The sequence below is a fragment of the Castor canadensis genome, chromosome 6 (genome assembly GCF_047511655.1).
Source record: "Castor canadensis chromosome 6, mCasCan1.hap1v2, whole genome shotgun sequence".
NCBI lineage: Eukaryota > Metazoa > Chordata > Mammalia > Rodentia > Castoridae > Castor > Castor canadensis.
In genome coordinates this window covers 96,460,823-96,481,772 of record NC_133391.1, presented here as the reverse complement: position 1 = coordinate 96,481,772, position 20,950 = coordinate 96,460,823, and the positions used below count along the sequence as shown (strand labels likewise).

General features: G+C 37.8%; 1 protein-coding gene across 1 annotated transcript in view; it reads right to left on the bottom strand.

The window, feature by feature from the left end:
- Positions 1-294: 294 nt before the first annotated feature.
- The window catches only part of Lix1 (limb and CNS expressed 1), a 50,128-nt gene continuing 29,472 nt past the window's right edge, over positions 295-20,950 (bottom strand). Inside the window, exons 3-6 of the mRNA XM_020186477.2 lie at positions 15,258-15,398; positions 13,087-13,182; positions 5,104-5,181; positions 295-3,251 (exon numbers count right to left, since the gene is read on the bottom strand). Coding sequence (XP_020042066.1) covers positions 2,964-3,251; positions 5,104-5,181; positions 13,087-13,182; positions 15,258-15,398 — 603 coding nt within the window. The 3' untranslated portion in view covers positions 295-2,963. The remainder of the gene's footprint in view (positions 3,252-5,103; positions 5,182-13,086; positions 13,183-15,257; positions 15,399-20,950) is intronic.

Below are 20,950 nucleotides of genomic sequence, written 5' to 3'. Positions count from 1 at the left end.
TAGTGCTCAGGATAATGAAAGCATTGCTAGTCTGGCTTCTTTTGCCCCTCAGCTACAAAGGCCTAGCATATAAAGCATAGAATTCTGAAGCAGCTCAGATGTGGATAAAAGTGACTACAGCAATACTTTTGACTCCAAATGCTTTCCCTAAAGAAGCACTAGAGTTTTAAATTTGTATTATTATTATTTTTTTACTTTGTGTTTGTCCAGAGACCCAAGATATCAGATTCATAGTTGAGAACATTTCTGGAATATCAAATACGAGTCAACTACAGTATTTGAAGAAAGGAACAGTTCTGAACATTAGACAGACCATGATTTTATTAAATCTGTAGTATTCTGATACATTCAGCAAAGTTTAGTGACAAGTTTGTCCAAGCTGTTTTTTCATAACAGTATGGTATTTTGGATTTTGTGAAAATTAAACTATTTCTGTACAACTCTGAATTTCAAAATGATAATATTTATTTTAGAAATAGGGTATTATTGGCTATATCTGAGCTACATTGGATCTCTGATGTGAAGTTTAAGAGACTATGTTTGTGTCCAAAATTATGAGTTCTAAGCCAGGGGCCAAGGATCCTTAGGAGTAGTCCATGAACTTTGGAGGGGCTGTATATATGCAAAATGTTCAATTTTGAATGTATGTTTTATTCTATTTTCCTGCAAGTCAGTCTATAGGTTTTTTTGTCAGATTTCCAAAGTGTTTGTAGACAACAACAACAAAAATTAGATTCAGAGTTCCACATGTTTAGAGAATCCTTCACTCTAGTCTCTTTTACCAGTGTAGTATTGAGAGCAAGATATGGAAAAAAAAATCTGCTTTGCTCCTCAACAGTGATCCTCTCTGGGCCAGGGTTACAGATGTGTAGGTGATATACTGATAACCACTATGTCTTGGCCAAAATTGATTTGCTATTAAATAAGCGTCAAAGGGACCAGTCAGATTCTGACATGTTTCTTTTGTTATAGCTCCTATACTGTTCCAGGAAGAGTGGCAATGTTAATCAATAGGGAAAAAACTGATAATAACCCAGAAAACTAAGCACACTTTTCTAATTGTAGGGCAGAAAGTGCATTTGATAATGTCCTACCCAGTCCTTGTTCTTGTGTTTAATTAGATGGTATCCATTTGAAGTGGCCAGTCAGAGGTGGCAGATGCAGTAAAGTCACACCTAACCAGTCATGACCAACATGGACACAGGGCTTTTTTGAAACAGTAATGTAAAGAGTAATGGTTTTGTGAAAAATTACTTTAAGTAGAAAGTTTCCTAAACTTCAAAATTTACTCAACAAAAAAGCTAGTTCTAATCCTTCAGGAAATTTTCTTCTAGGTGATGTTTAGCCTCATTATGGGAGAAATTCGGCTTTGTTAAAATAATATTTCAAAATAAAGTTTATCTCATAATACATGCTATTATCTTTCAAGTATTAGAATACAGCAATTATATAGATAAATTTTTCATGGTCCGAAAAATGTGGTGTGTTATAATTTCTCATTACCAAGATTAATTCCAAGACGTATAATCAGAATACAATAATTTTATGGGGAGTTCAAGGAGTGTCAACCTTTATACATATTTAGATATGATATATTTGATAAGCTTTAATATAATTATAATAGTTTTGGTTTCAGGACAGTTAGTCTACATCTGGACAAATGTGAAAAAAAAAATTTACTTAAAGTTGAGAAAAACATTTTCTTTAACTTAAATTATTGGACTAAATTCAGAATAATCTCCCTTTCTTGTTGTAGATATGGGGACACCTATGAGCATTTAAAATTAATATTGTGGGTGAATTTGATCAAAGTAACTTATATGGATTTATGGAACTATCACAATGAAACACTTTTGTACAACTAATACATACTAATTAAAAAGTAATTTAAAAAATTGACATTGGTGTTATTCTTAAATTTGAGTGACTAGAAATTACCTAAAAAATTAGAATATATTTAGTTTTGATTTTCTATTCAGCTGACTGACCCATAGGAATGGTCGGAATAGAGACAGAAATGACTTTTTTCCTCTCTTAAAGAAGATTCCAGTGACTTAAACTTAAAAACGATACTACATATGAACTACTGGTTTCTTATTTCTTGAACAACCAAGAGAGCTAAAGATTCCCTCTCTAATCTCTGGGAAATGAACCAAAAGCAAGCACTTCATTACATGCTAATGATTTTTAAAAATGTTTTAACATTTAAAATGTAATTTTCTCCATCATAGATTTATATATCTTCAATGGGAAATACAAAAGCAAATTAGTTCAAGTAATCTATTTGCAAATTAAAAATGAACATGGTTGATTACAAAACTCAGAGAAATTGGATATTAATTCTTTTTGAGGAATAAGAGTATGAGCACTATTCAAGTGGCATCCTCATCTATGGAAGAATGGGGGTTTTTAAAAATGATGACAATGGCATTTTAATCTGTATTAAACTTCCATTTATTGCTTTGGATTATACCTAGTAGAGTTTAGCTATCACTTGACTTTCAACAATTAGGAAGAGACTCTGACCCTCATATATTTTTTATGCAATCAATATTGTTTATTTCATCCCATGTACTTAAAAAAACTTGATGTCATGCTACTTTGCTTAGTGTTGGCTTCTGTTTGGGGGGATGCATGCTGGCCCTTTCTTTGAAACAATATACATAAGCAAGGCACATGTCAACTAGACTTTAGATTGGAGTCAGCTATGGAATATATTTTTCAAACAATCCTGTCTTCATCCCTTCATCCTGAGGCGGAATCACTGAGAGTATGATGGGAAAAAAAGGCATAGAGTAGGATGTTGGGTTCTGTAAGAGTGCTACTATTCTCACATTCTGCGCATGAATGGGTAGAAGAATTAAGACAACCTTCTAGTAGTAGCTACCAATGCTTAAAACTGATGCGCTCCATCAAAGAGCTACTTAATGTTAGTCCTTGGGAGCATCTGGGACCTGGCTTTGCTAGTGATAGCCACACAGGGCCGTGAGGCTCAGCTGGTCATCACTGGGTAAGGAAGGGTCAGGGTCACTATAGATTTGAGTCAGGGCCAAGCTCAGGATTTCTTTCTTTTCTTTGTAAAACCGAAGTTCTTGTCCTGCCTTCCTGGCTTCCTCCAGCTGCCTCAGGGCCATTCGTAGCTCTTGAGAGAGAATTCCTGGTGACTCTCGCTCCTTCATGATCCAGTCCAGGGCCATGTGACTGCGCATCTTCTCATCTAGGGAGTACTGGGAATAATAGGAGATGACTTCCTAGGAGTCAGGAAACAAAAGTTCAGAGTGTCAGTAAAGAACAAAAGAGGTACACATGTGCATGGTTATTCTACCCGTACTCTCCTGGCTATTCTCAATCATGGGGTTTTCCAACAGCTCTGACATTCAAAAACTGAAACCAAAAATCAAATCCTATCAACATACTTTTTAAGAAGAAATGATGGGTTAATCTGGTTCAACAAAGCTAGTAACTTGGGTTGAGTCAAAACACTTTACTAGGGCTAGGGGAGTGGTTCAAGTGGTAGCATGCCTGCCTAGCAAGCTTGAGGTATTGAGACTGAGTTCAAACTCCAATACCGCCAAAAAAAACAAATGAAAAACCCCCAAAACAAAGCAGCAAAACCTATTAGGAATGATAATAACATTCATAAAACAAAGCTCTGATACTTCTAGAAAATACAAAACTTTCTTTGAAAATAAATTCCTATAACTTCATTTATTCACTGGCCCTTTCTTCCCAGCATTATCTCCTTTGACAAGATAGAAAGGGGGAAACAGCAGTACAGATAGATTTTGGCAGAAAAGGGTTTGGTCACACCTATTGCAGAAAGTAGGAAGCATTTGGTCAAAGGGACTTTAGAACCAAACCTAGAAACCAGAACACCCAACTTTCTAGCTGCTATGCTGTTAGCATAAGGAAGATGCCAGTTCAAATGGCTCAAAGTAACTAACCAAAAGAAGTTGAAAAAAAACTGTATTATGGAATGTACACTATCATTATTGATATAATGATACTTTCATGGTACATTGTCTCTTACTTTGCAGACAATTAAAAATTAGCCACTACTTTCAATTCTTCTATGAAAAAAAACATCAATACATCATACTGTCATATATATGTTTGATTGTATGGAGCGAATGCAATGCTTATTTTTATTTTCAAGAACATATGGTATTTATTTATGACCTTAACAAATTAAAAACAATCATGGAAAAGTGTTTATAACCAACCCAACATATTTCAAAGGCCTTTTGTAAAATCAAAGGAAAGGGAAAAAAATAGCCAAAGCCATTGTTAGCTACTCATTTCTTTTCCATCTTTGACATTTTGAGAGCCAGACTTTCAAAGCAAAGAACAACCTAAAAAACTCCTGGGGCTACAGTACATGGAAAACTCTTACATCTACCCTCATCTTGCTGACTAATAGAGGCTTTCTTCCTCATACAAATTCCACTTAGGAAATTCTTAAAAATAAACAGCCATCTTTAATATTCTAATGGTGGGGTAAAAAAAGGATAAATCTCAGAGGACAACAGGTGAAAACCATTAAGAGGAGGATTACATTTGTTATTAAAAGGAGAAAGGGTGCATCTCATAAGCAATGAGGATCCTGTCTCTAAAATATAGAGAAGAAATTTCTAAGCCAAAAAATTGAGGTGATACAGTTATTTCTCTTGTCTGCTGGGGACCTGTTGGTAGAGGGATCTTCTTCTGCTACAACCAATTTTGTCTGTCTTCACTGAAGAGGCTTCAGAAGCTGTGGATTCCCAGCTTTCCTTCTCTACTGACACATGTAAGAGTGCACAGACCGAAAGTTAGCACACCAAAATAGATTCTGTCTTGAAACTAGGTTCTGTTATAATGACTGCGCCGTTGTGCATTCAGTATAGGTATTTATATTAGTCCTGTGTCCCACATTCTGGTATGTATATTTGGTCAATTCATGACTCATGTTCACTGTTAGATATATTTCTTCATGTGCCTTCTGCTCTTAATAAATAAGTGTAAAGTTTAAACAAAAATACCTAACTAAAAGTAATCTCTAAGGAATATGGTGCATCATCTGCTTAGTCCATACAACACTAACCTGTCTTGATTGGAAAATCTCACCTGTCTTGAACACTTTGTTTCACGAAGGGCTTTTAGACTTCCATTCCAGTGCAATAGTTGGAAAATGGTCATCAGCTCCTACAAAATCCAAACATTTGTCATTGGTATTGAAGCAATGTCGGCAGGCAATGAATAGGGTATAATTCTGATTCCCAAATATATGAGGGTAACAGGACATAAAATATTGTTAGAACACTGGAACTTTTTGAAGACCAGGGCCCCAGGCTCTTGGGGAATTCATCCTCCATTCTCTTGCTTTATCTGTACTTGCCTAATGAAATCTCTAAATAATTGACAAGTATCTTTCAACACTAAAAATATATACACTCCAATAGTTGTACATCCAAGAAGTTATCTAAGAATATAGGCACATCTGAGAAATAGTGCACAGGAAATGTTATATGCTGTATCATTTTTTGAAATTGCTAGAGACTGGGAAAATTTTAACTGTTTTTAGAGAAATGGTTAGATAAAGTGTGATACACCCACACTATTGAACACTTTACATACATAAAAGATGAGAACATAATCTGGGTGCTAAAATATAGACTTCTATAATGTTATTATCAAAATAAAATCAAAGTGCAAAACAAAGTGAACTTTGTGCTATTATGACTAAAAAGGAACAGAAGATACCTATATACATAGGTGCTTATAGATACCTATAGGAGTTCTTACAAGATACAAAATATCTGGTAATGGGTGAGGATGCAGCTCAGTGGTAGAGCATGTACTTATCATGCACAAGGCCCTGGGTTCAATCCCCATCTTCAAAAAAGCAAAAGAAATATAAATCCAAAAATAAGCAAAAAGAATCTGGTAACATTACTCAGCTCTGAAGATGGAAAGTATATCCCCGAGGGACAGAGTAGGAAGGAGTCCTTCCTCCAACATTCTTATGGAAACTTTTTGAGTTTTGAATCATGTAACTATGTTACACATCAAGTAAAATGATCTAGGTTTTAAGAATTTAAGCCAAAAATAAATATGTAAATATTGTCAAACAAAATTTATAGGTGGCCATTGGTTTGGACTGAGCTCCTAAGCTAGGCCCAATAGACCTAACCAAAATGGAGTCACACATGCCAAAGTTCCATGGCACCAAGTTGAAACTAAATTGCTAATCTGACCTCAGAAGGGGCAGGAGAGGGGAGAGGGGAAGAAAAGAAGAGGGAGAGTGAGGGAGAAACAGTCAAATCACCAGTTTTAGCCAATGCAATTAAGGAAGCCCTCTCTTCCCCTGTGCTTTAATCTTTACAAGGAAGGTAACTTTATAACAATCAGTCCATTTATTGCTATTTCTTTTTTCCTCAGCTCTTTTCTGCCTATAAATCCAACCTCCTCTGCTCAGCTTAAAGTAATACTCATTCTATTTTTTTTGGAGTAAAGTCTTGCTTGATTCTAGAATCACAAAACAAAGGCCAACTAAATCTTAAAACTAAGTTTGTTGTAATATTATCTTTTGATAAAACATATAATGGATATACTACAGAAACTATAACATACCCTTAAATTTATGAATTCAATCAAGAATAATGTCTTAAAATGTGGACTACAAGTTACAATCACCTTAAAGCACACTGGTAGTTTCTACATCCAATGCCAATAAGTACTGCATACAAGCACAGCTGTAAACCTGAGCCCCATTTTTCCTTTCCATGACTAGTATGAAGGGTACTCCAGTGTGTATCAACATGCTGAAAACTTTTATTTTCCTAATGAGGTTAGAACTAGCAGCTTTCCACTAAAATTATTTGCATTTCATTTATAGAGGGATTTTTTGTTTCCCCTTGTTTTGTCAGAGAGACATCTATTATGGATTACTAACATAAACCATAACCTCAAAATTATTGGAAAAGGGCTCGATATAATTAAGGAACTTCCTGCTCATGAAAATAGTTATGAAACCTTACATTTAGACAGATGTCTTACTGCCCATTCATAAAACCATCTTTTGTTAACTGTCTTTACTTCTGCATGCTCAGGGAAAAAGTTTTCATTAGGAAAATAAGGAGACACATGGTCTTAAATTACAGGCATCTTTAAATTATCTGGGAAATTTTAGAGAAAATTATCTCTGTAAGATTATCAGAGGAGCAAATGATACTATTTCAAGTCTAAAATTGCTATTACAAATAAGTTTTTCTTTTCAGTCTGAAATAGAATTTGCATTTTTTTCTACATTGCATCACATAATCACTGCCCCAGGAGCCCCCAGTAAAAGCAAAACCATTTGTTTTCCTTAATTAAAATACAACATGAATATCAGCCATGTTGCTCCTTCTGTCTCAGAGATTCCACTCTCTGCCTAGGGTCCTAGGCCTAATGCCCAGGAAAGCCATCTTCACATGGACTCTCTTTTTCCTGACACCATCCAGATTTTGCTACATCACAGCACTATACTGATATGGAAAAGTGGGAGTGTTTCATCTTATAAATCAAATCTTGCCTAATCGATCTTTCACTGATGTGTTTCTCAACCTTTCCATCAAAGTAGCCCTTGTTGCTCAGGAAGATAAATTATTGCTACCCTTCCTTCCATACCCCTCCAACTCACTCATCTAGTACCATGTAGTCACAGAAATAAATACGAGCTCCATATGCCCTGATACAGAATAGGATTATGATATAATAATAAAACACCAGTGTTTGCAAATAAGAAATATCTTTGGGTTTCAAGCTGTATAAGAATCTGCTTGAATTTCATTTTCATTATGTATATATGCATTTTTTTAAAAGGAAGACAAATAAACACTACTCCTCCACTTGACTCTCCGCCCCCCACCCCCGGATCCATACCAAATCTGGGCAGTCTATTTGGTTTATTTGTTTGTTTTTAGTGCTGGCAATCAAACTCAGGGCACACACTAGGCAAATCCTCCACTACTAAGCTATGTAAAGTTGGCAATCCAGAAAGATATATGGGACTTATTTCATGACTTCCAAAATCCATCTTAGCATTGCTCTGACATCTTTGTGGCCCTGTTTGAGAAACATCTTGCTGCTAATAGGGCTCTTATTTCCATCCTCTGAACATTTTTGCCTTCAAAATGTACTCTTCTTCCTCCAGGATCTTCTAGGTTTTCATTCTTTTCTATACACCAGAAGAGCTGCCTCTTCCACATGCACTGTCATCATTTCATTCTGCAATTCCTTGAAGACTCTAGAATCTATGCAAATGCTGTGAATACAACCAGAAGCCTTTCTCATGCCCTTGACAGCCTTCATCTCTCAAAAACTTCCTCAAAGAGATGTGAACTGTTTTTCCCTACAGGAGGAGGTTCTCATCTACCTCTCCCCTCTGGTTTGTCTAAATTGTTATTCCATCACCAAGCAGCTTTTTTCTCTTCCACAACACAAGTATTTTCTACTTAATGTTATTAAGGTTCCTAAAATTCTCTAGGGAAGGCAACCCCCTGCTCATCCTATTACATCATATCTGGATTTAGATTTTGTCCTCCTTTGTAGAAATATCAATTGTATCATCATTATATAAAGTGCGTTTAAACACTTCCATTTACTTACTGTCTCACTGCTTTAGTTTCCTTCATAAGACAAAATTCATGACCTTCAAATCCTCCTGAATCTGTATGAGCTTGTACTCAGTCCCAAGAAGTCCTGCGCGCCATTAATTCCATTGAAAATTCTGCATTATTGTAGACTGACATGGGAGAGCCACTGTGGACTTCTGCAAGGAATAACTTCCTTCTTTCATTGCGATTCTTCCCTGCCTGGTTTTAACCATCTCACTTTCTAAGTGAAGCCTGGTCACTCTACAGGAAGTGAGTCTGTCCCTCTCTTCACTAAAGTCTTTTGTGCTATCATGTTCATTATGTAAATTAATCTAGAAGCCTGGGGAGCCAGGCTGGATTGACAGCAAAGCAAGAAGCCAGCTTTTTAGGGTAAGGTGGGTGAGGCAAGACTTAAGTTGGGTGATTCATGCCCATTCAGGGTTTTTAAATTTTTGATATTTTGTGTATCAGGAATTTTTTGGCATTAATTTTGAGTTTTTGAAATGTTGCATTATATTATCTATCATGATCACTGAGTTTCTTAATACCCCTCAGAGACAAATGCGTCACTTTCTTAACCCTAGCCCTAGCCCTTTTGGTGGGTCTGTCTCAGGATCAAGCCTGGTTTCATAAAGTGTGAAGTCTATGTAGTCACACAGTTCTCTGCTGTTGGTTTGATACTCCATTATCTTGAAATTCTGAATAGGTTTTTTGAATAAAAATGCCCCTGCATTTTTATTTTGCATTCAGCCCTGTAAATTATAGCTGGTCCTGATCAGCAAAGTAAATTTTAAATTGAATGGAGAATAAAGTCCAGTGTTTTCTTTGCTCTTCAGGGAAAATTGCAGTTACAGCTCTCATTCCACAACTTTCCTGGTTCATTTTGTCATTTATTCCATTTAAACTGGCAACAACTGGGCTCCCTCCTCACAGTTCTTGCCTGCTATCAGATACAATGTCTTTTCAGTTACTTTGTCGGGGAGAAAATGTTCACAGTCTCTCTGCAACTTTGTCTGGGTGGGAGAATGGCTTGGTTCTGTGATTCATCAGAAATAAGAAAAACAAACACTGTAAATGGAGAACTTGAAAAACAGGTGGGCACCATCTCCCCACCCAAGAGAATGGATTTAAGAGGAAATTTGTTTATGGGATGAGGTTTTAAAAGGCGACCTGGAGAATTTAGCAAAGATGTAAATAAACAACTCTTCCTTGGATTGCATTAGGCTTCAGAATAAATATATTAACCAGCTTCAGTCAAAGTCTGCCTAGAATCTGACCTTGACAAGACCCAGCGCCTTTTGCCGCTTCCATCCCTCCCCCCAAACAGCAGGCAGTTTTCTGTCTGGCAAGGCTACCTCGAAACAGGCAGCCAGCTTCCCTCCCACGAAGTGAAGGTAAGCAGAGGCCCTATCGTGTTTCCTCTGAGCACTGGCTCAGGATTGCCCCCTGAAAGCCTGAGGGCAGTCAGGAGACACCAACCTTGTTTTTCTACAGTACGGTCATCCATTCCTAGATCCAAACACACGTCTATGACTCACCAGGGGTACCAAATTGCTGTGTCTTTGCAGAAACAGCCCAGGTCTGTGGTCCCTTCCTACTATGTGAAGACACAAGCTGATGCATTTAGTCTGGCCACTAAGGAACGTGCTGAGTCCCAGCAGGCAGGCGGAAGGAAAAGGATGAGCTCCTGGGCTCTCCTCCTGAGTTACCAGTACCCCTCCTGCAGGGATGATTCTATTTTCCTGGCCCTCACATCCTCTCCTTCCTTTGTTCCCATCCTTTACCCAGCTTTCTTGTGAGAATTTATGAAGCATTTCTATGGTATGATTCAAATTATTTCACGTGTTTAAATACCTTTACACAGCTTACACACCAAACACACAGCCCAAAGCAAGGCAATGAAAGTATTATCAACTGGAGGTTAAGTGGAGATTTTCACAGTACTTGGAAGGAATTTTAAGAAATAAATTTTTTAAAATCTCACCTTCCTCATCTTTGGCAGGCTAAGCCATCACATTAAAAAATCATTCTTAATTTTTCTGAAAATAGCCACTAAACTACATACATACAAGCTACTATGTACTGGTGCAGGCAGTGTTCATCCTATAATAAAGGAAGCACAGTATTCTTTTCAGGGGGTATGAAGGACAGAATTAAATGATTTTACTTCTTGTGAAAAGAACTATACTATATGCTTTATATGTGTCACATTTTTAGTCCTATGAAGTGACACTATCATTTCTATTTTATAGATAAGAAATTTGACTGTATGAATGAACAAGCTTACAAACAGCAAGTGATAGGCATCACACATAGGTCTGCATTATTTTTAAATGTATTCTCCTTTTTATTTTTTCTTTGGTTTTATGTTGTTGTGAGGGGAGAGGGGAACAAAATCCCCAGATCCTTTATAGTTCCACCCTTTTATTCTATAGCAGGAGCCCTGAAGCATTTTGGCAGGAAGCTCCCCTGTCCTCATCATAAGTTTCTGGTTACATAGAGCTGTCATGGGAATGCATCCAGAAGCCTCTGGCATTTCAAATAAAGCAATCCTATAGAAATACATACAGCAATCATTGCTAACCTTCATGAAGCATTTAGTATATGCCAGGCACTATTGTCGGCCCTTCTCATAGTGTCCTATTTAATCTTCACACTGGTACTGTGAGGTAGTATTGTTATTGTCCCTGGTTTACACACAAATGAAGAAACAGATTTAGAGGCAAAAACTAGAGTGAAGCTAAAACAAGTCAGCCCAAGTCCCCTACAGAACTTGGGCCAGAACCTCGGAGCTTATATACGCCCTCTTCTACTCCAGAGGGTAGGACTTAGGGATAACTGGTTATTTCTATCCCAAGTCAAACTACATCAAATGTCAGTGAGATCATGGCCACCTAAGCAGAAAATTGGATGACCAAGATATAGAGGGATGAAAGTATTTTTGTTTCAGTCATATGGAAACTATAAAGAAAAACATTAACTTTAAACAATGAGAAGGGGGGACATAGCCATATGAGAAATATCTGTGCCATTAGTCAGGGAAAGATTCGAAAGGTGTCAAAAAAGATATTTCAAAGTTGGAGGCTTTAGACCTCAGTTACAACACCATGGTAGATTTTATCATAATGAACATTTTTGTCCATGAAATTTTATCTCTGATTGCTCCTTGGATCTAACTCTGCAATCTCTGATTACTTCTTGGAATCTAACCAAAGAAAACAGAATTACTGGGGGTAAAGCCTCTTAGTTATAATATTACATATTGATTTCTGTGAGCATTCCATGTTGTTGGATATTCAGCTTCATTCAAGCTTTGTTGCTTACAGTGGAACACATTTCCTGTCCAGTCACTATTGAGTTTTCATATGCCCAGCCCAATATACGATAAGAGTCAAGTGGGTGAGCTCAGAGATCGGACTGTGTGTGTCTGAGTCCTGGCTCTGCCATTTGCTAAACAATGACAGACTTCCTTCAATAATAACATGTGCATAGTAATAATAGCTACCTCATATGGTTGATATAATGGTTACATTATAATACTTGTCAGAAGCTAAGCATTATGTATATGAAGAAAGCATCCAATAAGTATCAGCTATTAATACTATTGCTATCAATGTTACTATTTATTTTGCAAATACAGATGCACCTCAATTTATCATGAGGTTATGTCCCAATAAACCCATTGTAAGATGAAAATATCATCAGGTCAAAAATACATTTAGTACACTTAAACTACTGAATATCGTAGCTTAGCCTAGTCTACCTTAGAACACTTACATAGGCTTACAGTTGGGCAAAGTATCTAACACGAAGCCTGTTTTATAATAAAGCATTGAATATCTCATATAATTTATTGAGTACTTTACTGAAAAAGAAAAAGAATGGCTGTATAGGTATGCTTTCATACCATCGTAAAGTCAAAAAGTCATAAATCAGGGATGATCTGTAATAAGTAATGTAGTTACTCAGCTCTGTTATTGCTTGTCAGCAATGGATGAAAAAGGTTAGTGGCTGCTAATTTTTTAAAATTTGGTTGATGATTGCAGGAGGCAGATCTTATTTAGTAGAAATATTGTTCATTGTACACTGCAGGAAGCCTCATCTATGACTTCTGAAAATTAAGAGCCAGATGGGCAAAAAAAAATACTTCAAACTGTTTGATTTTGTTAAGGTGGAACTTAGCACTGAAAAGCTAAAGTGTTTCACGGTCTTAAGACCATGGTGTTCCTCCTGTTTGTTAGAATTAAACTATTTTTTTTTTTTTTTACTTTCCTTCATAAAAGCAAAGACTGTGATTTGTTTGCTTGTTTGTTTTAGTTTACTGTAGTGTGGCTAAGCCGGGGCCACTCTACTGGATTCTGGGAGGGTGAATTTAAAAAGTAGATTATTAGAACAGATGTTAGTAATGAGTTGCACGTCTCCCAGGCTTCTAGATTGCATAACCAATTAAACATGGCAGGAAATCAGGTACCTGAAACTCTAGCATGGTCTTCCCCATGTTTGACTCCAACATATAATGATAGGCTCCAATGCTTGTGCTGGGGTCATCAGCATCATCTAAAGTGCCCTTGGGAAAAAAAGGCAGAGAAAGAGAATATGACTGATTTTTCCTTTCCTTCTTTAAGTGATCGGGAATTAATGCTATTTTGGCCTAACCCTAACAGTGTTCACTGTGCAACCAAATAAAACCCTTCATTTCACCATGACTCAAAATAAAGAGGGTTTCATAATCAATTTGAATCTAGTTTTTGATTGGAATGTTAACTGATTATTTACTTGCTGATAGACTAATTATTCCAAAGCAGCAATTCCTGTATCATTCATTGAATGGGATTTTTGGTGGTGATGGCATTGGTGCTTGTGTGGCTCCCCTCCCAGGCTGCCTCCATTGCTTACTGAAATCTGGAGACGAGGACCTAGCTCTGACTTCAGTGATAGCTGGACAAGATTACATAATTGAAATAGAAGGATTTCTCTAGTTGTGTGGACCATTAATATTTTACTCCCTTTACTCTTAATGGGAACCTTTCATACTATACTGGTGTTTGGCCTGGTTGCATGGATCTTGGTTTGTGTTTTTGTATTCTCAGACAACTTAATCTTTAGCAAACAAGGTAGGTGAGTGATAGGTAGAAATGAAATTTTCTTGCAGTTTGGTCGTGGTGATCTGTTCTAAGAAGCTAACACAGCTCTGGAATGGCATTGGGGCCTCTTTCAATATCCCATGGCCTTGGATTCCCAGGAAGGTGGGCAATGGTGACTTTGTAAGACTGAACAAACAACTGCCAGCATCAGATAGCAGTGAATTTATAGCTTTTGAATGCAATAACATTAACACACTGCTGCTGAAATATTTACGTTGGCTTTTTAAATATCCCAGAGGAAATCCATCCAGAAGCCTGGAAGCCATATATATTCTCTTTCCTTAGAAATTTCCATGAAAAAATGATAAATTACATTTACACTGAGGGTCCTTCCTTGCTCCTGAGTAAATTCCACACTTATATAAATCAGGCATCATTTTCCTAACTTCTCTTCCTTAAAGGCACTTGAAATATACAGGACCGGAAAATAAAGGCTTTCTTTCATCCTCAGACCAGATAGAGAGCAGAGCTCTCTGCCTTCTCCCTGCCAGATCAGTCACTCTCCTTCCCCTGCCCCTTCACAATCTCTCCTCTGTGATAAGAGCATTTACACGGGGCAAAGGGCCACTGATATTCTTATGGCTTCTTTATCATACTCATTTCCAGAATGACAGAGTATTTCTAGCCAGATTAAGGAAAGCAGAGAAGGAAAATCTCAGATAGGGTTTATCCATGCTAAAGGCAAGCCAGAGGTAGCTACTCCCTTTACTAATGCCAAATTCTAGCCCTTCAACAGACACACAGTGAAACACCTGTCACAGGTAGAGCTCCAAGATTCCCTCTATGGCATATAGTTTGGAGGTACTGGGGGGTCAGAAGATCCCAATTATTCATTGGACAAATACGTAATCCAATGCTAGATTACTGAGAAAATGTTCTGTATAAATTTCTAATACATGGTTTTTGTTCTTAAAGCACTTTGCATTTAATTGTGTCCATTACAGAAATTGTCAAAGCTCACTGAAAGAAGTGATACTAAAATCATGATAATTCTAACAGCTAATACACACTGAGTTGATTATCTCAACAGTTAGTGTTTTCTTAAAACTATGGATTGCAGGGCCCAGCAGTGGCTGGGGAATTGGCACTTTCAATAAGTATCTTAAATGATTTTGTGATTAGTTAAGTTTGGAGAAAAAAAAATGGAGCTAACTTATCACCAGATTAAAGCAGTATTCAATTGTATGTTTGCAGGCCCTAAAAGAATCAATAATCCTTAGAAAGCAAACATTCAAATGTTTGATCCACCTTGATTTAAACCTGATTAATTGTGATCCCAGTAGGTTAAGAATATTACTCAGATGGGGAATGAGAAGCCTGTTCCAATTTCATGATTTCCAACCCAAGTATTCTTTTTGCTGAAAACTAAGGATTTAATGGGTAAAATTTTAACCAACACAATTTATAAATTAAGAATTTGCTCTCTTTACCATTTCCCAAGATTCATATGCCTCAGTATGTATATGGCCAGCTCCCTCCTCCCCTTGAGGGTACTCACGCTGGTGGAGGCTACTGCTTCCTGAACACTTTCCATAATGAATTCCTTGGTGATCCTGCGAGAGGGCAGCTCATTGAAGAGGGAGTTGATTAGGGCCACTTTAGCTGCATCCCGTCTGGCCTCAGCTCTACTTAAGCAACACTTAGGAAGGGATGGAGAAAAGGAGTCATTAAAGGATTCAGCATTCACCATTTCATCCCCGCACCAATGAGTCTGTGGACATTTCTATTCATACGTTTACTGTCATACTTGTTACCAATCTCCCTGAAGGTCATGCAGATTTTCTCTCAGCTACAGAGCCCATGCAAATGTCTTCAATTGTTTTTGTCTTATTTCACAGTCAAGGAATGTCTACTATGAATCAGAGGTTTTGTATACTCTGTTAGTAAGTTATAATAAAAGTAATAATGGATCCTATTGTATGCTAGGTTATTTACATTATTAGGGTTTTCAAATTCCTATCTTAGTGGGGGGAAAGGCAAGGAAAGAATAAAAACAGGGAAACTGGAGATACTTATAATAATAATTAAGAACATGGGATCTAGGGCCAGACTGCTAGGGCTCAAGTCCCAGCTCTGACAACTTATTAACTGTAAGGTCATGAACAAGTTAATTAGTCTATCTCTGCCTCAGTTTCCTCCTTGGCAAAGTGGGAATAATAGCAGGGTTGCAGTCACGATCAATTAGTTGATACATATGAAGCACTAGAGTACCCAGCACATGGTAGTGCTCTACAAGAACAAGCCAGACATAGATTTTTGCCTCTAGAGTATTGCGAGAGTGCTGTTATCTATATCCACTCTTTTTTTCCTTTCTACCTTTCTAGTAATTACTTCTCCTCCGCCCCCATTCTCCCTTCTAGTAACAGTTCACTGATTTTCTTGAGTATTACCCCTTCTATTGGCTCTTAGTCCATGTAGTTTGGCTAACTTCTTCATTGCTCACATGGGTCTACCTGCATGTCCTATTGTTTTCTGTCCTCTTTGTCTCTTTTCCTAACAATTAACAATTCCTATTCTTCATGTTTTAGTTTGATGTGTGTCCTGGGGGTCCAGAGAGAGTGGTGAAGTCCTATGAGAACTGGACAGAGCTCACACCTTTAGAGAGCCCCACGATCTAGGATTCCTAAAAGAAAACAAGTCCTGGGAAGAGAAGCCAGGACTAGGACTGGTGAATGTTGTAGCCAGTTATCCCTGGCTCCACCACTCATTGTCTGTGGGTCCTGGCCCACCTGAACTTTGGGGGCTAATTTTCTCATCCAAGGCTCCTACTACCTAGAATGCATAATCTTCAGAATTATCTTGGTAATGGATGTTAAAGAAGAGGGAAAGTTCCAGGATTTCACTTCATTTTGCAGTTTCCAAGTCTTGAGGTCTCTGTACCATCTACAGGAAAATGTCAAATCCTTTTAGTTTGCTTTAGACATCCTGTCTCCTCCAAATCTACCTTATGTTGACCATCTCGGCTCTGTCCCAGAAGCACTCCAAAGTTAAGTGTTTGTGGCCTCTAGAGGCCTGCCTCCCCTCGCCATCCCCATAAACCAGTTTGAGTCCTCTGTAATTCCCCCCAAAACCTCCCAGAGAGTGGAGATGATTATTGTAATGATCCTGTTGTTGACTGTTGATCGCTCTTGTCCATCTGGTCAGTGTATCTGAATTATAAGACTTCTAAAATGGCAAGAACAAACCTGTTACTGAGGAGAATGAAATTGTGTGTGTGTGTATGTGTGAGATTCTCTGGAGTTTAATAAGGCAGAATAAGTAAAGTTAGGAGGAGCTCTTCTAACATAGAACAAAGAGTGATTTCTCTTTTACCCTTTGTACAGTTTGGATCTTAAATGTTCCCAAAGGCTCTTGTGGTAAAGGCTTGGACCCCAGACTGTGGCATCATTGGGAGATTGTGGATGATTTAGGAGATGGGGCCTAGTGGAAGGAGTTGAATCATTGGAGGCATGCCCTTGAAGGAGATGTCAGGCCCGCAACTCCCCCCATCTCTCTTTTCACTTCCTGACTATCGTGAGGTGAGTGGCTCTGCTCTATCATGTGTTCCAGGTTATAATATGCTGCATGGCCACAGGCCCAAAAGCAGTGGAGCCAACTGACCACGGCCTGAAACATCTGAAACCATGAGTGAAACAAAAGTTTCCTCCTTTTTCATTTATTCTATCAGATATTTTGTCACGGTGATGGAAAGCTGACCATTACAACCCTTTAAATAAAGAATAGAGCTTAAGATGCATATGAAAAATGGTGTGGAGTTTTTCTCACTGGTGTCTAATGACAAGCAAGAAGGCTTCATTATAGCTTTTAGGCAGCAAGGCCATTTAAAGTTTCAACATTTTCCAAGGTTTAGGCCACCTGCATTAAACCAGAGGGGTTTACTTTGAGCAGATAGGTTTACTTTGCATTGTGGACTCAGCTGGAAATTTACAGGATGATGAGTTCCAAGTCAGCAGTCCTTCACTGACACTCTGATGCCACCTCTTCCAAGAAGCTTTCCTTGACCACTTTCAAGTGCAAGCTGCAGGGACTACTGTGTATGAGAGATCCTGACCATGCTTGAGGGTAATTGTTTGCTAGTGCTCTGTCTCCTTCCATCCCCAGTTTGTAAGTCCCCTAGACCAGTCTATGATTTAGTTGCCTTTATATTCCCTGCCCCTGAACACAATTTGTTAAGTGAATAACAGAATGCAGCCTAAGAAACTCAATAACAAGTCACTAAAGCACCAAATATAATGCTCAAGAAATTGTCTTTATACGTAATACATGTATATTTCTTATTCTTAAAAAATAAAGGTATCATTTCAATATACCATGTATGGTATATGTAATCCACTAATATAAAAGTATATTAATACCTGAATTTCAGAGGAATAATTGGCTATTATATTTAGACTCTCTAATGTGATAATTTTTGCCTAAGTGTAGAATATGGTTATTACTCTTTGGAAAAATCAGTCCCCTGTTAAAAAGTAAACAAAATCTTTGCAATTATTACCTGACATCTGAGGCAACAACTCATTTTAATAACAATTTGGCTTTACAAAATCTACAATAAAGCTGTTGGGGTTTTAGAATTTAGAGAATTAGATTCAGATCCAGGCCCTCTTAAGAAACAACTTTCTATCTAAATAATAGTCATTTAAAGCATCTTTCATAGAGAGAGAGAACCAGTAAACACTACTTAGATAAAAGAAGCTATCTAGTTTAAATAAGACCAGCTAAGTACTAGATCAAAGACACCACATACATTTACAACCAAACGGCACTGCTTCAGAGATCAAAGTGCAGCTGGGCAGGCTGAGAACAGAAAGAGCCTTTACCCCAAAAAGCATGGAAAAAGGACCACGGGAGACTCAACCAATATCAAGATGTTAACGCAGACATATGTCTTTACTTATTTTGTTCTTTCAATGTACAGAATCCTTCCTTAAAATGTGGGAGAAAGTGTACCCATTATTAAGTACATAAAATAAATTCTGAGTCATCAAAGGGTTTTTGCTATTGTTCTTTACATTTCTGAAAGACAAGTACTTCAAAATGTCTATAATGTTAACCAGCCGCTTTCCTCTAAATTCTGGAACTACAAATCCAAGCCATGGAATGTTTCATATTTTCCTTTAAGGATCTTTTAAGAGGAACTTTCAACCCATAAGAACCTGTACTTGGGCAAGAAATTTAGCCCAAGAGCAGTCTGCTTCATGTATCTAAATCAGTGTGCTGCTGTAAGAACAAGCAGTGATAGAGTTACCATCAAACAGTGGGAAGTACTGTGAGAAAATAAAATATGGCAAGTGACAGGACGTTTTATTGTTGTTCATACTGGTCCAGTTGTCAAAGACATCAGTTGGGAAGTGAGTGAAGTATGGTGTTATTTCAAGGGAACTTCCTGCTGGAACTAGACTTCCCAGGTTGCATGGTTCATTCTTGTTATTTTTCAGCCAGACTCCATCATAAATACAGATTTATAAACTGTGCCTTATCCACTAACCATTCTTACTTGTTAATATAGAGAGACAACGTCTGTCCTTTGCACTTTGTGAAAGTGCAGAACTGGAGTATTTAACAGTCAAGATTTTACCAAAGTCAGCTGTGGATTTCTTAGGCATGTGGAACCACATGCTTTCCAAGTGGCCAGCAGCCCCCACTCAGACATTTGTCTTGATGCTCAAATGCCTTTCATTTGCTGGTAGATTATAAACCATTATAATCATTTCAAAGTCTCCTAAAATTAAAGCAAACAAAATAAGAGTGACTGTGTCATTGCTAGGGAAGCTGTTCAAAGGCAAAGGTAGGCAGCCTGCAAGATACCCCCACTGAGCCCCTCCTGGCATTCAATTCCTCACACTGCCTTCTTCACACAACACCAAGGTTGGTCTGTGTAACCAATGGAAAGTAGCAGATGTGATATTATCTCATTTTTAACATCAGATTACAAAGGACCCTAGAGCTTCCATCTTGGTACTGCTTACCTTCTTTGATTTCCCACTGGAGGAACAGTGTCCATTGCCATGCCTTATGGAAAGGCACACAAGGAAGGGGGGAAAAAGCTTTGTTCCAGCAGCCACCTGAGTGAGATTGGAAGCTGATCCTCCAGGCCCAAAATCAAGCCTTTAAGTGACAGCATCTCCAATAGACAGCTTGACTACAATTTCTAGGAGACCCTGAGCCAGAAACACCCAGCTAAACTTCGTCCAGGTTCCTAGTGCTCAAGGACTGTATGAGACAGTAATGTTTATAAGTTTTGAGGTGAGTTGTTGTGCAGAAAGAGGTAACAATTATAAGGGTTTGCTCACTGAAGGTAATTAGGAGTTTTCTTCGCATACTCTTGAGAGAGAGCTCAACAGTAAGCCTCGTTGCCAATACTATGTGCTTGCACTGTGCTAAGCATTTTACATTTTTACCATGTTTGTTATTACAACAATCCTATGAGGTTTGTTTTGTCATTATCCTTAGGTTGTAATTGCAGAAAAAGATGCTTTAAAAGTGAACAAAACAAAATGCACCCTCAAGTCTGTCTGGCTTGAGAGTTGAATGTTGGCCACTAGGTTATGTTAATCTTTGTAGAAATGGTTACGCACATTGGAATAGAGAGGATATGGCTAAGGTCACATCGCATTCACTAAATCGGTAAGGTACTTGAGGCAAAGCTTTAACTTTAATATTCTATGGGTAATGTTGACAGAAGATTCTAAGACTGTACCTCCCTGCATAAGAAACTAGACTTCATTTAGAACAAAAAGTCAAGGAGGATACCATAAATTGTGATAATAATCTGTGTTCATTGAGGAGGGGAATGTGCTGGTGATTACCTTAATATCTTCTTCTCTCCTTTTATTCTCCTTGATGCTTTCCTGAGCTGTAGGGGGAAGGAAAATAGAGGTCCAAGGGCAACTATGATGAGACCAGAGATCAAATGTCATCCCCCATAGAAAGTGTCTCTTTCTGGCTGGGCAAGCCCTCTTGGTTAAGTATAGGGTCAAAGGCTTTGGAAATCCTACCACATAGGGTTATTTTAAGAAATGTTTGGTAGTTTTTCCAGAGTAAAAGCCATTTATATTAGACTTTCCCAGTTCTACTAGATAAGAAATTCCTTCCAAGTCCACCCCATTCTGGCTTTGTATTTTGTTTTGGAGTTTATATCATCAATAGGCCATCAGAAGGCCACAGGGTAGCCTAGGAAGATCACCACCA